The sequence below is a fragment of the Lutra lutra genome, chromosome 9 (assembly GCF_902655055.1).
Source record: "Lutra lutra chromosome 9, mLutLut1.2, whole genome shotgun sequence".
Lineage (NCBI taxonomy): Eukaryota > Metazoa > Chordata > Mammalia > Carnivora > Mustelidae > Lutra > Lutra lutra.
In genome coordinates, this window is record NC_062286.1 from 143741346 (window position 1) to 143761139 (window position 19794).

Below are 19794 nucleotides of genomic sequence, written 5' to 3' on the forward strand. Positions count from 1 at the left end.
TGCAGTCGCCCCTCTACCACCTGCTGCATGAAGCGGGGACTGGGGCTAGCCAGGGTGGGCTGAGCGGGAAGCTGGAAAACCTCAGGGAAGCCGAGTGGGGCAGACACGTAATCGCCAGCACAGGAGTGCACCGAGCCCAGGGCCGGCCAGAGCCAGGCAGGTGCCCCCCCGGAGGACACCGGTGCCAGACAGGTGCGCGCCCGGAGGACACAGGTGCGGAGGTGAGCTCTGGGCTGCCCCAGGGGAGGAGCTCTCCGGGGTGAGGAAGGGCTTCCCTGCCGAGGGAGGCTTGGCTGGAGAGGGGGACTGCGGTCCAGCAGGGTCGGATCCTGAAGGGTTTGAGCACCCTCCGAGCAGCTGCTTGCAGTGGCCCCGAGGACCCAGCGAGGGGGGCCCGGGGGCTTGTTCCAGCGAAGCCGGGTTGCCTGGCGCCCACACACCGGTGCGTGGAGAAGCCCAGCCAACTCTTGCTCCCGCGCTGGCTGGACGCCCCTCACCGGCTGAGGGTCGCGGACACACGACCCCCACCTCGGTGTCCTCGTGTGCAAAGTGGGGGCTCCGCCTGGCTCCCCGCGCCGCGTGAGCGGGGACGGAGGAGCACCGCGGGGCGCAGCGCGCGCGCACCGGGCGGCCTCGGGCTGGGACGAATCGCGGACGCGCCTTTCCCCGCGTCGGCCCCACACGACTGAACGAAGAGTCCCGTGAAGAGGGAGGGCTTCAGGGGAAAGAAAAGCAGCCGCGCGGAAAAGCTAATCCCGAAGTCGGGGTCCGGCCTCAGAGGGATCGCAGGCGGTCTGGGCGGCGCGTCAGCCGTGGCACTTCTCGGCCGCGGCAGACACCCGGGCATCTCCGAGGGGGCCGACCCCACGCCTCCGCAGCGCCACGTTGGACGGTCCTCCCACTTCCCACCTTCCCCGGGCTCCCCCGGACCTTTCTACCTGGGAGTCTCGCTGGTGGAGCGGACGTGGGAGGGATTCCCTTGGAACCCGGCCGCCCTTTCCGGCCTCTTCCGCAGCCTCGGCCAATCAGACCGGAGCGCCTAATAGGGGCTGGGGCCGAACAGCGCTCTCATTGGATGCCGTTGGTGGGGGCGGGATGAAGGCGGAGCGCGCGTCGGAGCGGAAGTGGGACGTCGCGTCGCTGATTACGCAATACCGAGGTGGCTGAGGCGGTTCCGCTGACTGCTGTGTACGCGGCGAGCGAGTCCCGGCGCGGCCCGCTAGGCTCCGCAGCGCCGCAGGCCCGGACCCCCGTGCGGCCCGAACATGGACTCCGCAGGCCAAGGTACCCGCGGGCTCGGCGCCTCCGCTCCTCCGCCTGGGCCCGCCGCGTGGCTCCTCCAGCTGCCGGGCGCCGGGCCTCGCAGCCTCCGAGGGCTGTGGCGTGCGTCGTCCGCCCCCGCCTCGGCCGCTCGGAGGACCCGCTCCCCGGAAGCTTCTCCTCGTCCCCAGCGTTTCGGGCTTCGTGCCCCCGCTCGGCGCCCGCCTAGTCGGCCGGCCTCCGTCCCCACGCGGGGCCCTCGGACAGGCCACCTGCACGAGGACGTGGGCCGACGCGCTGCGGCCTCTCCCGGGGAGGGAGACGCGCTGGAGCCACCTTCGCGCGCGGTGCGGCGCCCCTTGGGTGGCAGCGCTGCCCGGAGCGCAGGCGGCGTAGGGGTTGTCTCAAGGGGGAAAGGGCGCGCAGCGCGCGCTCCAGGTCGGTTTCCAGAGCAGACGCCCCAGAGCGGTGGGAGCCGGCGCCGGCGCTGTGGCGTGGGCCGGGTCGCGGTCGTGAGAAGGGGGTTCCCGTCCGCCCTCCGTCCCGGGGCTGTTGGGAAGGGAGGCCGGGCTCCTGCGTCCAAGGGCCGCGCAGGCCCGGGTCGGAATGCGTGGGCTCCGGTGCGTTTCGGAGACCCTTCTGCTCGCGGAGTGGTCGAGCGCGCAGAGCCCGAGCCCGGGACGCTGGGGGCTTTCCCGCGGCTCGACTCGCACGTCTGCGTTCGGCGCGCCGGCGTGACACCGGTGGGAGTACTGGCTGAGCGCGGACTGGGCGCCGGGCCTCTTCCCGTTCCCAGAATAACCCCTCGCGAGGGTCCCTTGTATGACCCGCGCGGGGACTCGCCTGGAGGGTCTGCCCCCAGGTCGCGCCTCCACCCCACTGTGGAGGCCCTGCGTGTGCTGAGGCCTGTCTCGCGAGCGACTGTGCCTGGCGTCGGCGCGGTTGGCAACGCCCAGTCTCTGTCGGGGTCATTGCGGTCACGTGTGTGTTTTGAGAGAAGAGAAGGTTATGGAGAAGGTGAGGCATTTAGCAAATTCGAGGAGGTTCGGTGTGGCGGGGAGAGATGATGAAGCCGAGGCGTGCATGTTGCGCTCCGCGGCTTGACCCGCAGACGTGCTTCTGCAGCGAACCGGACCCAGCGCCGGGAAGTGCTGAGCTCCCGCGGCGCGGGGCGTGTGAGGGCCCTTCCTAGCCGGCCTCGGACTTCCGCGGTGGGGAACCCCTGCGGCAGAAGACGCTTTACCTTCCGTCCGCTTTTGTGACTTCACGTTTATTTTGCTTTCTGATTAAAAAGCTCACTTATTTAAGTCACCTCTGCTTGTGGGGCTTGAACTCATGACCCCAAGATCAAAAGCCGCTCGCTCCTCGGACTGAGCCCTCGAGGTGCCCCAGGCCTTTACTTTTAACCGTGCTGGACACCGCGCAGAGCCTGCTTTCCTGGCATGGGCGGCCTGTGTGCCGCGGGGCAGCCGTGGGTTTGCAGCTGGGACGAGCTAAAGCAGACGCATGTTTCCTTGTGCGGGATCTTGTCCACTTTTAGTGCAGACAGGAAGATGCTTTCAATTCGGAAAGAAAATGGTGACTGGGAATTGGAGCCTGATCTGGGTGTCGAGGAGGGGCGGAAGCAGTGTTTTCTCTGCGCCTGGCTGCCTGTTGCCGCGGAATGAGGGTCGGGCACAGACGGTGGGTATTTTGTTTTGCTGACTCCCTGCCAGGCCTGGATGCGCAGCAGGTGCTCCTCGTGTGTAATTTTAGCGTGTGCTCTGCAGATGGGCCGGTTGGAGGTGGTGCCTGCTGTGTTTACAGCTGTATTAAGTTTCTCTGCTCTAAAAATTGGAAGATCCGTTAGGTCAGACTGCTTTGTTTGTAGCAAAGGCTCCTGTCTCCGGAGCGTGCACGGTCATCGGGGGAGGCAGAGTTAGGGTCTGGCTGCCTTGTGCCAGCCTTTCTCATGCCCTGCAGTAGCACCTTGGGTGGCCTGAGATGCCCTCAGCCTGATGGCGAAGCCATCCCCGCAGAACCTGTCAGAGAAGAGGTGTTGGTTCTCTCCACAGTCCCCCCTCCAGTGCCTCTTAACCTGTCCTCTCGCCCTTGCTTTCTTCCTCGGGGGAGACCTCTTCCCGATCTACTTCTCTGTAACTATTTCTTTTTCTTCTTCTTTTTAAGATTTATTTGACAGATGGCAAGAGAGGGAACCACCAGCAGGAGGAGTGGGAGAGGGAGAAGCAGGTTTACCGCTGAGCAAGGAGCCCAGTGCAGGACTCAATCCCAGAACCCTGGGATCGTGACCTGAGCCTAAGGGAGATGCTTAACGACTGAGCCACCCAGGCGCCCCTTTCTGTAACTTCTCATTGACACTTTCTGACCTTATTTGTCTCTGGCAGATATCAACCTGAATTCTCCTAACAAAGGTCTGCTGTCCGACTCCATGACAGATGTCCCTGTCGACACAACGGTGGCTGCCCAGACTCCTGCTGTCGAGGGTCTGACTGAGGCTGAGGAGGAGGAGCTTAGGGCTGAGCTTGCAAAGGTGCTGTGTCTTGGCCGTCTGTCTTGGGGGGAACGATGAGTTCAGGCCCCCTCATTAGCCTGAGGGGGCCATAGGGCTAGCTGTGCTCTGCGGAAATTGCCCTGGGGGGTCGTTCCCAGAGTCCCACAGAAACCGCTCTCTGTGGTGGCTTTGTGTGTGCTTGGCATCCTGTAGGGAGTCTGTGAGGAGAGTGTCTACACTGGACAGCTGCTCTGATCCCACCAGCGAGGGGAGTTTCTTTGTTGGAATTAACACTTGATGGTTTCCAGACTTCACACATTTATCCGTCCCTAGATCTCCATTTTCCTTTTAAAAATACTATTTCTGTAAAAAAGTGCTTCATGTGATCTTTTTAAAGTGAATCTTTTAAGAGGAAATGGTAATTAAAAGCCAAAATCTTCAAGTATATGTTTTACTCATAGCAGCTGCCAGGGACATTTCTTTTTACCGTGTGATGCAGACTCTAACGGTGACTCACGTGGGATTCACAGTCTGGCGTCATGAATTTGCTAATACCCGAGTGTAGCCTCGGGTCAGGCAGAAGCTGATGTGCTGCCTGTCACAGCCCTGCTCGGTCTCCAGAGACCAACCTGTGTTGATGCATCCTGAGTCTAAACAGACCTTGCTGTGCAGATAAGCCTCAGCCCACGACCAGGTCTCAGATCAGGGGAGAACCTGCAGCTGTGTCTGAGCCGAGGGAAGGTTAGGGACTCGCCGCAGGTAGCGCAGCCAGGCTTGTGTTTTGCACTGGGTCATTTCAGAGCTGAGCTGCAGAGTGGAGAAGCTCAGTGTCACTTGAAATTCTCAGTGTGCACTTCCCCCAAGACAGCTGGATTGCACACCCTCAAGCTCTGTCGGTGGTCACACTGTGTGTGGAATGTTCTGGTCACTGGTCGCTAGTGCTGGAGTAACTGGTAGCAGTCTGGCCTTAGATGACTCTGCTTTTAAGTTATTTCCTGTTTCAGCTATCTTCTGATGGAAAACCTAGTGGTGTAAGGCTCTGAGCTACTTTTTGTTATCTTACTCCAAGCCATCACTTTTTTAAAGAGAAGGACTTTTCTTTTTCTTACGGCAGCTATCAGCACAGCAGTTGGAAACAGACCTCTGGAGCCGTTACGCTCTAGAGGACGCTGCTTTTTCGGGCCGCATTCTTTTTTATTTGAGGACCCAAGAAGGTTCAGGTCTTTATTGTCAGGATTCTTTCTGTTACCCAATTCACACTACCTTAGGCACAAAAGAGAATTTACTTTTGGCTCAGGTAACTGCCTTTCCCAAGGCCTGGAGCAAACCTCAGGAACATACATGTAGTCATAAGTCTGTTGCTCTGTCACCTGGGTCTCTGGCCATCTGTCTGTCTGTCAGCTCCACTTCCTTCCCAGTGTGGATGGGGCCTGGCTGCCAGCAGTTCCAGCTTCTGGGCCCAGACTCGGAGCTTGGAGGGAGAGGGGCCTGTCTCTTCTGACAGCTGGGCCCAGTCCAGGGGAGAGCTGTGACAGGCCTTGCTTGGGGATCCATGGGTGGGCACAGTGCTTGGTAGCCCCACCAGAACCACTTGATTTGGGGGGATGGGACAGTCTTCCTGAAGAAGCTGGGGTGCTAGTACCAGATAAAAACAGAACACTTGTGTGACATAGACTCTGTTCCTAAGACGGTTGATGTTTCTGTAATCGGAAAGTCTGTCCATGATTCTGAGAACCCTCTCATTGCAGTGTGTGGGGGCGGGGGCGTCCGTCACGTCCCGCAGTAGCGGTAGCTAACCAACTATGTGCTTTCATAGGTGGAAGAGGAAATTGTCACTCTGCGCCAGGTGCTGGCAGCCAAGGAGAGGCACTGTGCAGAGCTGAAAAGGAAGCTGGGCCTCTCTGCCTTGGAGGGCCTGAAGCAGAACCTGTCCAGGAGCTGGCATGACGTGCAGGTCTCTAACGCGTAGGTACCTGCCTGCGGCAGAGGTGCTCCTGGTGGTCGGAGGCCATTCACCAGATTGGTGCCCTTGCCACGTCAATGGGAGGTTAAGTCCTAGGGGACTCAGTATGCCTGTGTGCTAGCAGCCAGCCAGAGGCGCTGAGTCCTTGATCTTGCAGCTGGTATGCGTGGGAAGAGCTTAGAGTCCACATGTTTTTAGAAGAAGGCGGGGGGATACACTAGCTAGTGTCCAAGCAGAAATTGAGAAGAATATATTTCAGGGTCCGAAGGTGAGAGAAAGCTCATTAGGTCCTTAATGAGGCTGATTTTCCTATGATCCCCCATCTGCTGAAGCAAACTCGAGTCCTCACAAGCAGGACATGGTCACAACCCCAAGACCTCTGACCAGATGTGACTCAGCTCTCTGAACTTGGGAAGTGTAGCTACATGGCTCTTCTGAAATGTATCATCCAGGGTCGGATCGGCATGATAGGAAAAGGACCGGTCGGTTCTGCCATGGGCCTCACCTGGCCTCAAGCAGGTGCTGAGAGGAGGGGCAGACCCCGTTCTCAGGCAGTCTGGAGACCCGCCATTCCTGCTATCCAGCCCTCTTCCGTGTTCCATGAGATTTCACCTGTGTTCGAAACCTTAGTTGAAATAATTGTTCTAAATAATTTACCACAGACTTTCTGTTTTTAGCTATGTGAAAACTTCTGAGAAACTTGGAGAGTGGAATGAGAAAGTGACCCAGTCAGACCTGTGAGTGCCTCTGCCGTCAGCACCTCTCTCCTCCTCCTCTTCCTCTTGACACTCCTCTTAGGGACAGGGAGGCTGTGTGCACTTTGCACAGACCTGGTTTTAATGTTCGGGGGTATTTTATTTTTAATATGATTTTTCTTAAACACAAATGAAAGTAAAACTCTCGTGAAATGGGTGCAGTTGCTGAAGGAAATTCACTCGGCCACAGACTGCACTGAAAACCTCCATCTGGCTGGCACGGGCGCGTCCCTTAGAGGAGAGGCCTGGTGGGGCTTGCGCGGCACCTCCGGCTGGTAGGCGCCCCTCAGCCTTGCGAGCGGGCAGAGTGGCTGTGCCCCGTCTGGGCTGACGCCGATGGTGACTCGGGGCCTGTTTTGGTCTTCTCCGCCCTGCGGACCGGGCTCCTGCTGAGGGGGTTCTTGAGTGAGGGCTGCCATACGGGCCATGCTGGTGGGATCTTGGGGTCGCTTTGGTCTGAGGGGCACCGAGCTCTCAGCCACGCGGAATATGAGCAGAGTAGGAAACAACACATGGGTTTTCGTGTCTGCCAAGGCTGTGTTTATCTGAGATCTTTACACAAGGAAACAGCACTTCTGTTACCTGTGCTCCCATCGGATTCTAGTTCCTTTGAACCGAGCGGGGTCACGTTACAAGATCATGGCTTTCTGGGATTCTTTTCCATCTCTTGTCGAGGAGGAAGTGCTGCGGTATCTCCCAGAGAACTTGGCCGGCAGGTCTTCGATCTGCCTGGAAGGGAACAGTTGTTACAGAGCTGGTCCTCCCGGCGCCTGGGCTCCCAGGTCAGCTGGCTCTGTGCTTGGGGTCTCGGCAGCTTGGTGTGCCCGGGGGGGCTGGGTGCCAGGGCGCTCTGGCGGGTCCCGCCGTTTGTGTGGTTTGGGGTGAGATCAGTCCTGGCCACACCCTGTGCGGCTGTGTCTTCAGGGCTGTGTCGGACGATGCCTGCTCCACGTTGCCGGTGCTCTCCAGGCTGAGACAGCAGCTGTCACCTGTGCAATTTGGGTGCCAGGCAGGCTCATGGTGCGGACTTAACCCAAAAAGAGCCTTAGGGGACTTTGGTGCCATTTGTAACACCAGGTGGTGTGAGGTTGCTACAGTGCTGTTTCAGATAGTTACACCGCTGACTCCTCTGACAAGCCTGTGGCTCTGGCATGGAAGTGGCCGGCAGGATGGCCCTTCCCAGGCGCCTCGCAGGTGGCGGCCGTTCCCCTGAGGCCTCACCCCCAGCTGCGCTGGTGGAGGAGTTGGCACAGTGAAGCTCCAGGGGCTGGAGCATTTCTGCAGGGACAGCCCAGGGGGACGGTGACCCAGCTCGGGGTGGGGTGACTAAAAATATTGGCTGCTCTGCGCTCTCTGGGGCGAAGGTGCCTGGCTGGTCATCGCTGTGGGAGGCCACTGGTGGGGTATGACTGTCCCCGAGGGATCCCTGTCAACCAGACATGTGTGTGCCTGCCAGGCTGGCTGTCGTGAGGTCGTGCTGGGCAGAGGCAGTGTTGGTGCTCTCGTCCTGTCTTCTCTTGGCTGTGACACGGGCGCCTCCCCAGGCTCTGTCTGCTGGGAGACAGAGCTGCAGTCGTGTGCGTGTGGCACCAGGTGAACTCCATGGCTACTGGTTGGCATGTTGAGTCCTTTGGTTGTGTGTGACAGAAAGCACAGACGTAGATGGTATCAGCTTGTCCGGTTCCTCCTTCCTGGTGTGAGGGGTGCCCAGCGGTGCAGGTCTGAATCTTTGTAGTTCACAGCCCCCCAGCAGGAGGGCCCGGAGTGGAGGACCCGGTGTGGGTCTCACTGGACTCTCACTGTGGTCGGGGCGCTGTAAGCCTCTCTGCGGTCAGCCCCCCCCCCAGTTGGAAGTGGGAGCAGCCCCCAGGGGAAGATCCCGGAGCGAGCACCTCCGGCAGGTCCCCCACCCTGACTGATGGCGGGAGCCTGGTGTTTGTCGGGTTCTACACTTCTGGTTTCCGGAAAGGTAGGAGTGATTCTCCAAGGGGTGCTGGCCAGGGTGGCTCAGTCTAGCACTGTTGAGCATGTCTGGGCCCGAGTTACCTGCGTCCAGACTCGGCCTTGGCCCCCGGCCCTGTCTCCGCCTGAGCGTGGCTTCCACTTCTGCATCTGCCCCAGTTTGGGGGTTCCCGTCTCTGAAGGAGTCACTTGTGACCCCTCCTTCCACCCTGTTGAGTCTCCAGCAGGGCCGCTGCCCATCACAGCGGCCCATCGCGAGGGTGCCTGCTGTCTGTCGTCTGGTGGCTGGCTCCGACCCGAGTCCCCTCAGGACCTGCTCGTCACCGACAGTCCGCAGCCCAGGCTTGTGGTCCCTCCAGCTGCAGCTTCCCTGTGGGCACAGACACCCTGTGCAGACTTTGCCTTCAAGCCTCTGCTTCAGACTCTTTCACTGCAACAGACAGGGCCACGGGGTCTTACGTATTCGTTGGTTCACGAGAGATGGCTGGAAGACGCTTTCTGAATTTGCGTTTCTGAAACTAAATAGCGCCATTAGTTACCTCGTGCTTAGTGCCTTACAAACAACAACCGCGCCTCCCAGCCTCTTTCTTGCAGGTAACCTGTTGTAACTCATTTTGACAGGAAAGCCGTTGGCCAGCTGGGCGTGAGGGTGAGGGGGCCCAAAGGCTTACTGCAAGGTAGGGACCCCAGAGAAGGTTCCAGAGCCCTTTATTGCCACAGTTCCGCTGACCCTGAGACAAAGTATGGTGCAGGTGGCAGCTCCTGGCTTAGGCTCCATCAGCTGGGAAGGCGCCTTGGAGGGTTACAGCTGAGTGTGTGGAAACTCTCCCGGAAGGAGCGTGTGCACTTGGGTTTCTCGTCGTGCGAACCAGCTGTGGTCGGCCCCTCTGCCGGGGGGGCTTGTCCGGATCCCAGCCACGGAGCTGTATGGGCTCCTGCATTCCTACTTGGGGTTTGTTTCCATTCGTGCTCAGTTCTGTGAACGTTTCTGTCGCGGGCAGGCGGGCGGGGTGGGGTTTCTGATAGTCAGATTTCACTGAAGGTTGGATTCAGAATTAGAGGCTTGGTTAATGCCTGCAGGAAATCCAGAGCAAATCTTACAGTAAAGATTTTATTTTAAAAATTTTTAAAGATTTTATTTGGAAGAGAGCGAGCGAGCAGTGGGGAGGGGTAGACAGGGAGAGACAGAAGCAGGTTCCCCGCTGAGCAGGAAGCCCGACGCAGGGCTCAGTCCCAGGTCCTGGGGTTACGACCTGAGCTGAAGGCAGATGCTTAACCACTGAGCCACGCAGGCGCCCTTACAGTAAAGATTTTAGATTATTTTTTCTCCATTATTAGTATGTTTTGGGATTCATGAACCTTCTTGGAAGCTAAGATAAACTCACTGTTCTAGTGACTTCAACATGTTTTCAAACTCACTGGCTAGAAAGCGCATGTTCTGAGTCCTGAGCCCTGCTGGGCACCAGAGAAGCCTGAGCCCCACGGTGCTGTGAAGAGTGCCTGCCCAGTTGAGGGAGGCCCTCCCAGGAGTGTGCAAGGCTGGACCCCCCCCCCACAAGATGGGGTAGCGTGGGGAGGTCATGGCAGAACCCCACCTAGTGTGGTCAGGAGGGAGGAGAGGGAGGGGGGCAGCAGGCACTCCCAGTGGGGCGTCCTGCAGATGGCACTGGGGAGCAGATGGGGGGAGGACTTCCGAGGACCTGAGGTGGGTGCTGTCTGACCTTCCCCTGTGACCTGGGGACACCAACAAGCCCTCAGAAAGTGATTTCAGAGAATAGGCCGGCGTCCTGAGATCCCAGCCATCACAAGCCGTTTCTTTAGGGCTTCTTGGTTGGCCAGAAAGGAGCCTTCAGCCTCAGGCGGCTGTGTCTGCTGTTCGTGGCGGCAGCTGGACAAGGGCTGGTGGGGCCACGTGTTAGCTCTCCAGGTGTCCTTGCCTTCTCCGTGGCCATCGCACGGACATTGAGGTCATGGACCCGTGTGTCTTCTGGGACGAACCTGCGTGCAGGTGGATGGGGCAGGAGGGCACGGAAAGGGTGGTCTGTTCTGTGATCCAAGGCTCCCCCAGGCACTGAGAACAGTGGCCTGAGGTGAAGGTCCTGCGGCGCCGAAAGGGTGTTGTGAGACAGCATGGGACAGGGGCTCCATGTCCACACTGTCAAGTGCATCCTGACCCTCATGGGCGTGCTGGCATTTTGACATAAGCTTCCCAGATTAACAGAACAAGGGGGTTTTCTGTTTTCTGTCCCAGACCCAGGGCCCCTGTAGGGCTGTCTTCACGGCAGGAGGCAGACACTCAGCATGGTGAGAGATCAAGGGAAGTGGGCACCTGAGTTTTAGGTGAGGCGGAATGAGGTCAGAAAACCGTTGTTTCAGATCTGGGAGGTTGAGACCTGGCTGTGCCGCTTCTGTCCCTGTGGTCGGTCCCCTCCCTGGTAGGCCAGGCATGTGCTCACTAACGGCTCCTCTCTCCTTCTTTTGGGCACACTCTGGGCACTTGGTGTCCTTGGCTTACGCTTGATGACTGCTCCTCCTTCTGGGTTGGTTCAACTGGTATTTCTTCTCAGCTACAAGAAGACTCAAGAAACTCTCTCCCAGGCCGGACAGAAGACGTCGGCTGCCCTGTCCACCGTGGGCTCCGCCATTAGCAGAAAGCTCGGGGACATGAGGTGAGATGCTCTAGTCGCGTGGGTAAGTCAGGTGAGGGTTTAGGGGTTTTAGAGCTGCTAGGGCTCTTCAGGGGCCTAGGGCTCAGATGCATACCCCTCAGGGCCCCTTGGCATCCACAGATGTGAGCCCACCAGCTTGGACCAGTCAGTGCGTGGTCCCTTTTCTGTGGGCTGCCTCTCTGCCATTCCTGTGTTTCTTAGGGGAGGAGGTGGTTGTTTCTTCTGGGCAACTTCTAACGCTTGGGATCCGTGGAGTTGGGTGCTTCCCACTGAAGTTCCTCAGAGGGAGGGTGGCCCCCGTTTGGTGTTAGTGTCAGGGTGGGGCGTCACTCTGGGCAGGCCAGCCGGTGGGGTGGGGCTGGGGGAAGCGCGTTGTTGCCTTGGAATGTTTGCCTGGCCCAGATCACAGAGTGTGTGCGGCCGTGTGCCAGGGGCCCCGGCTGAGTGGTCTCCCCCAGAGCTGAGGAGACCTGCAGGGCCATCAGAGGGGCCTCTGAGCACACGTGGCAGCACCCACACGCAGCCTGGTGGCTATGACTCAGCCAGCCTTTCCTGCTCTGGGCTCCGGGGCTGCACCTGCCATGTCTCTGGCTACACTGCACTGAGCGGAGGGGATTGGACCCTGGGGCCCAAGGCCACAGTGTGAATCCTGGCTCGGCCACCGCCTCGTTTGCCCTTGGCAAGGCGTCCTTCCCAGGATGGTTAGAGCGAAGCGCGCACTAGCCAGCAGCCGTGCGGAGGGCTTCGTTACCGCGGCAGGCACCTGGCCGCTGCCGCCCAGCCCTGCCCTGGCCCCTGACCCACATGCAGCCCCGGTCCCCTCACTTCGGGATTTCGGGGAACGCCTCCCCGCGGCCCCCAGCCCGTGCTGAGTCCTCTGTCTTCTCACAGTGGAGAAGCACAGTGTGGTGGTGCCTGTGGGCTTGGTGTGCTGAGCGCAGCAGCCGGCCCCGTCCCGCTCGGAAGCCGCTCCCCTCCTGCCCTCGGGTGGGCTGCCTCCCTGCCTGCTTAGGTTAGGCATTTCCTCCCCTCACAGGCCTCGAGGTGGGGGCTGCGCGCTGGCCACACAGCCAGGGGTGAAGGCACAGCCCCTCCCCCGTCGGCTTCTGCCCAGGGCCGTGCCCACCTTCTGTTTGCTTGATGGAATTAGTCCCCCTCCAATTTTTATTTTGAAAAATTTTAAACATTCGGAGACTCCGAACAGTCAGTACGTGGTCTGTGTGTCTCCTCGGTGCTTTGGTCCAGCTCCTGAGTGGCTGTGGTATGGCCGGGGATCCTCTTGGGTCAGCCTGTGACACAGGCCTGTCCACAGTGGCTGTGATGACTCGGGCCCTACCCGCCATGGCTCCGAGCCGACCGCAGGGCGGGTCCGCGGCGGCTGCCCCGTAAACCGGTTGAGACCACGTGGTGTGTGCCTGTAGCGCATGTCATGTGAGTTAGATGGGCCGTCGCTGCTGCACTCTGGGGTACCTGCTGTGGTCAGCCTGGGACAGACCGATCGCACGCCACTGGGGGCCAGGCCTTGCTCCCAGGGAGGGCCGCGGATTCACGCGGGCCGTCCCCACGCCGCGGGGCAAGCCATGTGTCGGGTGGTACCTGTTCTTCGCTCGGAATGCCAGGCGGGTAACAGCACTTGAGGGAGGCAGTGAGCATCTTCGCGGCCTGTGTTACGTGCTCACTAAGCGTGTCCCCTGTCACTTTGGGCGTTGGTCTTGTTGTGTGTCCCCACTCACGGTTGAGTGCACGCGGAGCGTTGGCGCTGCTGGGAGCAGCTGTGGTGGGGCTGCCGCGGGCTCCGGCTCGGCGTCTGTTCCTCCGTTCCCGCTCTCGCCCCAGGACTTGGCATTCACTGCTGCCCCGTGGCATGTGGCCCGTGGCCTCCCTGTGTGTCGTGTTAGCACTGTGCTTCACACGCACGGGCCGGCTGGCGGGAGGGACCCGGTCCCATTCCACGTGCCCAGAGGGACTGTCCCGTTTGCTGCTGTACCTCTCCTTGGGGCTCTTTGGTTTTATTCTGCTGTGTTTTCGGGGACGCGGTGAAGTCTGGCACCTCGATGTGTCGCTGCTTCCTCGCTGTGTTGTCTCAGGTGCTTTCTGAGGCCGCGGCCCGTTAGCCTCCCCAGTTTGGAGCTGAGGCTCAGAGTTTACCGCTTCTTGAGAACGGAAATGAGGTGTAGGGAAGTGCATATGTGTCAGACGTTTGCCCCACATCGGTGTCCTCCATGGGCCTATCTGGGAGCAGCCCTGGCCCGAGGCTTTTTGTGTGCCCTGGGGCATGAGGTGGCAGGCTGGGAGAGAGCTGGATTTGGGTTCAAGCAGGGGTGGGTCTCTCTGTCCCGGTGACCTGTGAAGGCCTGTGCCTCCCCGAACCCTCAGACTCCTGCTCCTTCCACCTGGAGATGGCAGGCCTGCTGCCCACCCACGTGGCTGTGTTGCTTCGGAGATGATGTCCACGTTGGGGATAAGAGGTGCTGGGCCCGGCTGCATTGAGGAGGATGTGGCTGTGTCGCCTTTGCCCGTGTGTGTTTCTGGGTTGGAACCTGTCTGCAATCCCGATGGAGCCAGAGTGCAAGGTGTCCCAAGTCCTGTCGCAGCGCATGCGTGCTCTGGTCTGGCTGCGGCCCGTGGAGAGCGCGGGCTGGTCTGTTGCTGCGGAGATTGTCGGCGGACCCTGGCTGACCTGGGTTCTGGGGAGTGGCACACGCAGACCCTGAGGGCGGTCCCTCAGCTCACCTCTGCCCTGCTCTGCTCTTTGTGGGTTCTTCCCTCTAACTCCAGACAGAGTCACAGACACACCGTGCCTCGTCTGTGACCCAGGTGGGGTCGTGGAGGTGTGGTCATGTGCCTGTCACGGACTTGGGGCTTGGGGAGAGGAGACAGGGTGCACGTCCTGCTCTCCCTGGTGGTGTGAGGACTGGGGGTGGTCATGGGGGTCCCTGCGTGGCCTCCCAGAACTTGGTGGAGGGGCTGGGGTGGACCCTGGCCTCCCTTTCCTAACACTGCATTTCTTCTCCTCCTGCTGCCGCCTTTCAGGGCTCGTCCGTTCTCACACTCCTTTAGGTAAGACTGCTGCTGGACGTTACCTCTGCAAGGTTCTTCTCTTGACGCAGGGCAGGGTGGTGTCTGGCTGGCCCGTGGGAGGCTGCGCTGGAAGAGGCAGCGGGGGCCCCGCCTGGTGTTCTGCCAGCCTGGTGCTCCTCGGGCTGTGACCGTGTGACTCCTTGCCAGCCTGCAGCCCAGCCTCACCGAGCTTGTCCCGCGGCCCCCACCTGTGCGGACTCCTGAGGGGAGACCTGCTCGTGCGGGAGGGTCATGCTGACCCTCTCGCTCTTCTGGTCAGTGCTGCTTTCTCCAAAATGCCGGCTCCTGTTTTCTCCTCCCCATGAGAAGCAGTCTTGTCCCTGCGAGTTGAGTTGGTCCCATTGATCCTGTGAGAGCGGTGAGCAGCACTGGGACCCCTCTGAGTGGCCCTCGCTCCGTGCTGATTCGGTCGTGCTTTTCTAGCCTGATGCCAGCACTGCTGCCCATCACACCGTCATCCCGCTCGCAGGCCTAGAGCCCAAATCCAGAACAGTGTTTGATTGTAAATACTTTTACTTACTCGGCCGGCTTGTTTCTCTTTTGCCAAAAGTCCCTTCACTCGCTGTGAGGTTGAGTAAGGACGTCTGACAGTCGTTTGTGCCGAAAGGGTTTTAAAGGCCCAGGCCTAGGTCTTCTTCGTTTCCTAATTTAAAGTTGTCCCTTAGCATTGTCCCATTTCTGGGGCAGCTTTGGAGGCCAGGGAGAGAAGCCTGGGTTGAGTTTTCCTCCTGGTGTGGGGAGCCCTTCTGTGCGCTGTGGCCAGAGCTCACCGACCCTGCAAAGGCGGGTGTCTGTGTGGACAAGCTGATGGGCGTGGTGGTGGCCAGTCTCGTTCCTGTGTTAACTCCTGCTTCCTTCTCTGCTTCTCCCGTGCTTCCGAGTAGCAGCTCTTCAATCCGCCACTCGATAAGTATGCCGGCCATGAGGTAACGTGCACGCGTGCCCCAGAGCTCTCAGAGCCCGAGTGGGGGCTGGGTGGGAGTGGGTGAGGCCTGCCGGTCAGCCTCACACGTCCCAAATGCCTGAGCCAAGGACTGTCTTCCCCTGGCAGCCTCCTGTGGGCCCGGGTTGCAAAGATCCCTTCTAGGCTAAAGAGCTAGTGGGGTGAGGCGCAGAGGAGAGCCTTGTACCAACGGGCTCCCATCTGGAAGCTTCCAGGGCTGCCCATGGGGCTGGGCCGCGGGGGTGGGGGGCAGAGAGAATCCTACACATACATGACAGCCAGGAGGCTTGAGGTCCCTCTAGGCCTGTTACGGAAACCTTTATCTGCATCTGGAGGGGAGTCCTGGTCTCCTCAGAACACCCAGAGCCGTGGCCTGTTCCTGAAACCTCCCACGGGTGTGTTCTCCATGGTGGGGCAGCCGCAGAGCCACCATCCTTGTTACAGGACACTCTGCTGTGGCTGGGGGTCCTTGCCAGGCTGCCCCTAGGGGCGCGAGGTACCGGGAGGAGCTGAGCCAGAGAGGCTGGAGTTGGTTGTGGAAAGGGTGCTGGGTCGGGCTGGGGCTGGCCCGCTTTCTCTTCCTCTGCCGCTTCCTCGCTCCCTTGTTCCAGAATTGTCCTCGGTTTTCCTTTGCTGGACTTCTGTGAGAGATCTGTGTCAGGAACACCTGGGACTCTTTATGACGTCTGGGTGGCCCATCAGTGTGTATTTAGGGTACAGCAGAAACGCGTCCCACATCCCACCTACTGCCTAGGCGGGGGGTCTGTGGTCTGCCCGTGTGAAGTTGCGTTTGACCCGCTGGCAGTGTGCAGTCTCTTCTCGCAGTGGGTGGCTGTGGCTGGCCTTCTCCGACCTGGAGGCCTCCAGAATGACCTTATCGGGGCCATGTTCGGGGCACATACCCCCCTCCCTTTTGGCGTGTCCCATTTTTAATGTCTCAGGATACAGTTGGGGGTCTTTCTGGAGGCTGGCCCTGACCCTGAGCCCTATAGATTGAGGGGGCGGCACAGCCCCTTGCTCCCTACACTGACCTCTTCTCTCTTTCTTTAAAGGAATTCTGCCACCTTCAAGTCGTTTGAAGACCGAGTTGGGAACATAAAGGTAACTCTCTCTGGACCATTCACTTGGCTCGTTGGGGTGGGGCGCGGCGCGACGCGTCCTTTATGTAAATGTACTTGGGCACCGTAGATTCACATGCGGTGACAGGAACTAACGCAGAGGGTCCTTGTACCTTTTCCACAGTTTCCCCAGTGATCGCGTTTCACAGTAGCACCACCGGGATAGGACAGTGATACAGTCATGGTGGAGAGTGGTGTCATCCCCACAACGGTCCTTCCTGGGGCTCACCTTCTTCTAGCCCTGCCCCCACCACCGCTCATCTGTTCTCCGTTTTGATGACTTGTCATTGCCAGAATGTTCTAGGATTGGAACCGTGTAGCGTGGAGCCTTTGAAGATTTGCTCTTTCTACACAGCCTAAACCCCTAGAGATACTGCCAGCCTGTTGCCCGTGTCGGGGATTTGTTCCTCTTTATCGCCTGTTGGTGTTGATGTGGTGTAGACTTCGTAGAGAGCTGAACAGCTGGGGTTCCCAGCAAGGCCTAGGGCATGCCAGCATTGTGTGCTCTGTCTCAGGTTTTATTATTTCTTTTCTCCATTCTTTTCCCCCATCTGTAGTCTAAGGTTGCAGGTGGCAGAGAGAATGGCACTGAGAACCTGCCCTCCCCGACCGGGAGTGGCGCCAAGCCCCTGCCCGGTCACACGCCTTTCTAAGCCCATCCCAGCTTTGCCCTGCCATGGAGAAGTGCAAGCCCACCCTCATCGTCACAGCCGCGACGCTGTAGCGGAGCAGCCCGTCAGACCTCGGGTGGATGCACCGAGCTGGCTTTGAGGAGGGTCCTGCCATTCCCATGGATACGTGGCTGCTGTGTGCGCATGAGTTCTACAGAACGCGGTCTTGTACGCAGATGCTTTCCACTGAAGTTGGTAGATGCAAACCACTGTGCCGTCCTTCCTGGGGTGCAGGGAGTAGACAGGACAGTGGGCCCTCTGGCGGTCTTGTTAGTTCGCGAGAACATGGAAGGAACCGGAGAGTGATAAGCATAAAATAAGTGGTATTTCCTCAGCCTCCCCTTTCGTGAGTTATAGAAGGAATCTGCGGAAGAAAGATTCGTCCAGAAAGTCCTCTGATCTTCAGTTTTTATTTCAAATGCTAAATGAGAAAACTCTCCAATTTTTGAAACCCTCCAGCAAGAACCTGGTTATCAACAGCGCCTAATTCTTACACTAATGATCTAGCTTTAACAAAAGCAAATTCTTTATTTTTTAAATGCAGCGAATTTTTCGAAAATTTAAGCCAAGCAAAGCAGCTTTAGTCTCCATTAGAAAACACTATTTCTTTGGACTCAAGCTGACATACAAGCCTTACATCGCAATATGCTTTATTTGTTTATAATGTTTTTTATATGAAAATAAGGGTTCTTCAGTGGGTTTCGAGCGTTATGTAGACTTCTGCGTCTAGCCCGAAGGGCAGCATGCTTGGACCCTTGGTGTGTTTTGTTCAGCAGATGCACTGCATTCCAGTGTATGAAGCTTGCTTCTCTCTCCTCAAGGACTGGGATAGCTCCTGCCAGCCAGAGGGCTCTGGGCCTCTGGGCGTGGAGGTGTGGGTGGGTAGGAGAAGCAGAAGCCAACACCCTGCACAGACGGCTGGGCTCCAACATGCCCGTTTGCCGCACCCTGGGGACAAGTGGGAAGCAGATGGGCCCTGCATCGGGTCGGCTGGGACTCTGCTTTCGCCTTTTCTCAGGAGCTACAAAGATCTCATTCCCATTCTGAAGCTGCCACACCCCAGCAGCCTTGTGGTCAGGGCCCCACGCATGGGGTGTGTCTGGAGGGGCAGCTCCGTGCCTTATTGGCTTCCAGCAGGCCGAGAGCGCACCTGTGCACGCGCAGAGTCCACTCTAGTAGACCGTGGTGTCCTCTGGTAAGCCGAGTGTCCGCTGGTCACTTCAGACGCCCTGGGTGGACTACGGTCTGTGCTGGCGCCATGGGAAGAACAGCATTTGGTGTTTTTTCTTCAGGGTTAGAATCACGGATGGGGTGTGCTGAGAAAGCAGGACACAAGTGTAGTAACTGATTCATCTTTTCCTTAAAGTGGATAATGGGGACTTTGTCAATAAAGCATTCCTTTGGGGAAGAACCCATGTGAGCTTGTGTGGTACGTCTCTCTTCATTCGCGAAGGTCAGAGGAGCGGCAGATCAACCCACTGGGATCCTGTTGCCTTGGGCCCACGCTCTCGGGAGAGGGTGAGGCAGCCGGGAAGCAGGTGAAGCTCTTCAGTCCTGAGTGAAGACAGAGCGTGCCGTGAGAGAGTGCTGTGGTGACGGGTCTGTGGGGTGTCTGAGGAAGGGGCATAGGGAGGGTGAGAAGGAGCTGGCCAGCTTACAAGCGGGCTCAGCGCTAAGCAGCCGGAGGCCGTCAAGCCAGGCACCAGAGAGGCTGGTTGGCCGACCACACTGGCCCCGTTGAAGGGTTGGGCCTGTTCCGGAAGCCACTCGGAAGTGCTGTGAGCGTCGAATTTCGTTGCCCTTACACCCGAGCGGTGACAGGAAAGCCACACGTATCCCTCAGGTGCACAGTCTCATTCAGGCGGAAGAAGGCCGCTGAGTGGGCTTCGGCGTCGTAAGAGAGTCCCGTCCTTACAGCCCCCCCCCCCCCAGAGGTGGGACCCTGTGAACAAAGGTAAAGGGCAGCCGTGAACAAAGGTAAAGGACAGCCTTGAGCAAACGAACCAACTGTCAAGGGCAGCACTCCTGAATTACGGTGGCGCAGACGGAGTGGGGACAGCAGGCTCTGGTCAGCAGGGTCGGCAAGTGGGTCAGCTGCTATGGGAGGCCTCAGTGAGTGCAGGGGTGCCGGCTGAGCAGCCCGAGCGCGGTTTGATGACTCCTTTGTTAGCACGGGGTCTGTGAGATGAACAAGTGGGTCCAGCATGTGCTCAGAAACAGGCTCTGGTTCCCCACCCGTGGCCTGCCTGCTCTCTGTGATGACCCTTTCTCTCTCTCTTTTTTTTTTTTAAAGATTTTATTTAGTTATTTGACAGATCACAAGTAGGCAGAGAGGCAGGCAGAGAGAGAGGAAGGGAAGCAGGCACCCTGCTGAGCAGAGAGCCCGATGCGGGGGCTCGATCCCACGACCCTGAGACCACGACCTGAGCCGAAGGCAGAGGCTTAACCCACTGAGCCACCCAGGCGCCCCTGACCCTTCTCTTTTTAAGATTTTATTTATTTGAAAGACAGCACGAGTCGGGGAAAGGGGCAGAGGGAGAAGCAGACTCCCCGATGAGCAGGGAGCCAGATAGCGGGGCTGACCCCAGGACCTGAGATGGTGGGGACCTGAGCCACCCAGGCGCTCCTGTGATGACTCATTACATGTTCATCCTCCATTTCTACATGAAAAGGCGAGCAAATAAGAATGTGTATTCTCATTCCTTTCCCCTTAGTCATAAGACACAGTGTTCTGTGCTCTGCTTTCCCTTAATGTTATGCCCTGTGGTGCTAGCCACACCCACCCCTAAGGCCCTCTGGGGGAGCCCCTTTCTGCTGGCCTGTTGCTCCAGATGTGTCCATTCCTGCTGTTGTGGGTGTTTCTGGTGGTCAGCACTTTCAC

At 58.8% G+C, this 19794-nt stretch overlaps 1 protein-coding gene and 1 long non-coding RNA gene across 8 annotated transcripts; one reads left to right on the forward strand and one right to left on the reverse strand.

Moving 5' to 3' along the window:
• Nucleotides 1–1128: 1128 nt before the first annotated feature.
• On the forward strand, nucleotides 1129–18333 carry TPD52L2 (TPD52 like 2). Of its 7 annotated transcripts, none has more exons than XM_047745076.1 (9): nucleotides 1129–1284; nucleotides 3645–3790; nucleotides 5568–5716; nucleotides 6392–6451; nucleotides 10999–11100; nucleotides 14134–14160; nucleotides 15066–15107; nucleotides 16177–16225; nucleotides 16800–18333. In XM_047745076.1, the coding sequence occupies exons 1-9, from the start codon at nucleotides 1266–1268 to the stop codon at nucleotides 16893–16895; spliced, it is 690 nt and encodes a 229-aa protein (XP_047601032.1). In that variant the 5' UTR covers nucleotides 1129–1265; the 3' UTR covers nucleotides 16896–18333. The 7 variants fall into 7 exon arrangements, with proteins under 7 accessions (XP_047601032.1, XP_047601034.1, XP_047601035.1 ...); XM_047745080.1 differs by lacking the exon at nucleotides 1129–1284 and adding an exon at nucleotides 2327–2943; XM_047745078.1 differs by lacking the exon at nucleotides 14134–14160.
• Nucleotides 16897–19430, reverse strand: LOC125108773 (uncharacterized). Its single transcript, XR_007130008.1, has 3 exons — nucleotides 19388–19430; nucleotides 18918–19177; nucleotides 16897–18467 (listed from the first exon to the last, which is right to left on the reverse strand). It is a non-coding gene; the product is annotated as an uncharacterized LOC125108773 (long non-coding RNA).
• Between the last annotated feature and the right edge of the window lie 364 nt (nucleotides 19431–19794).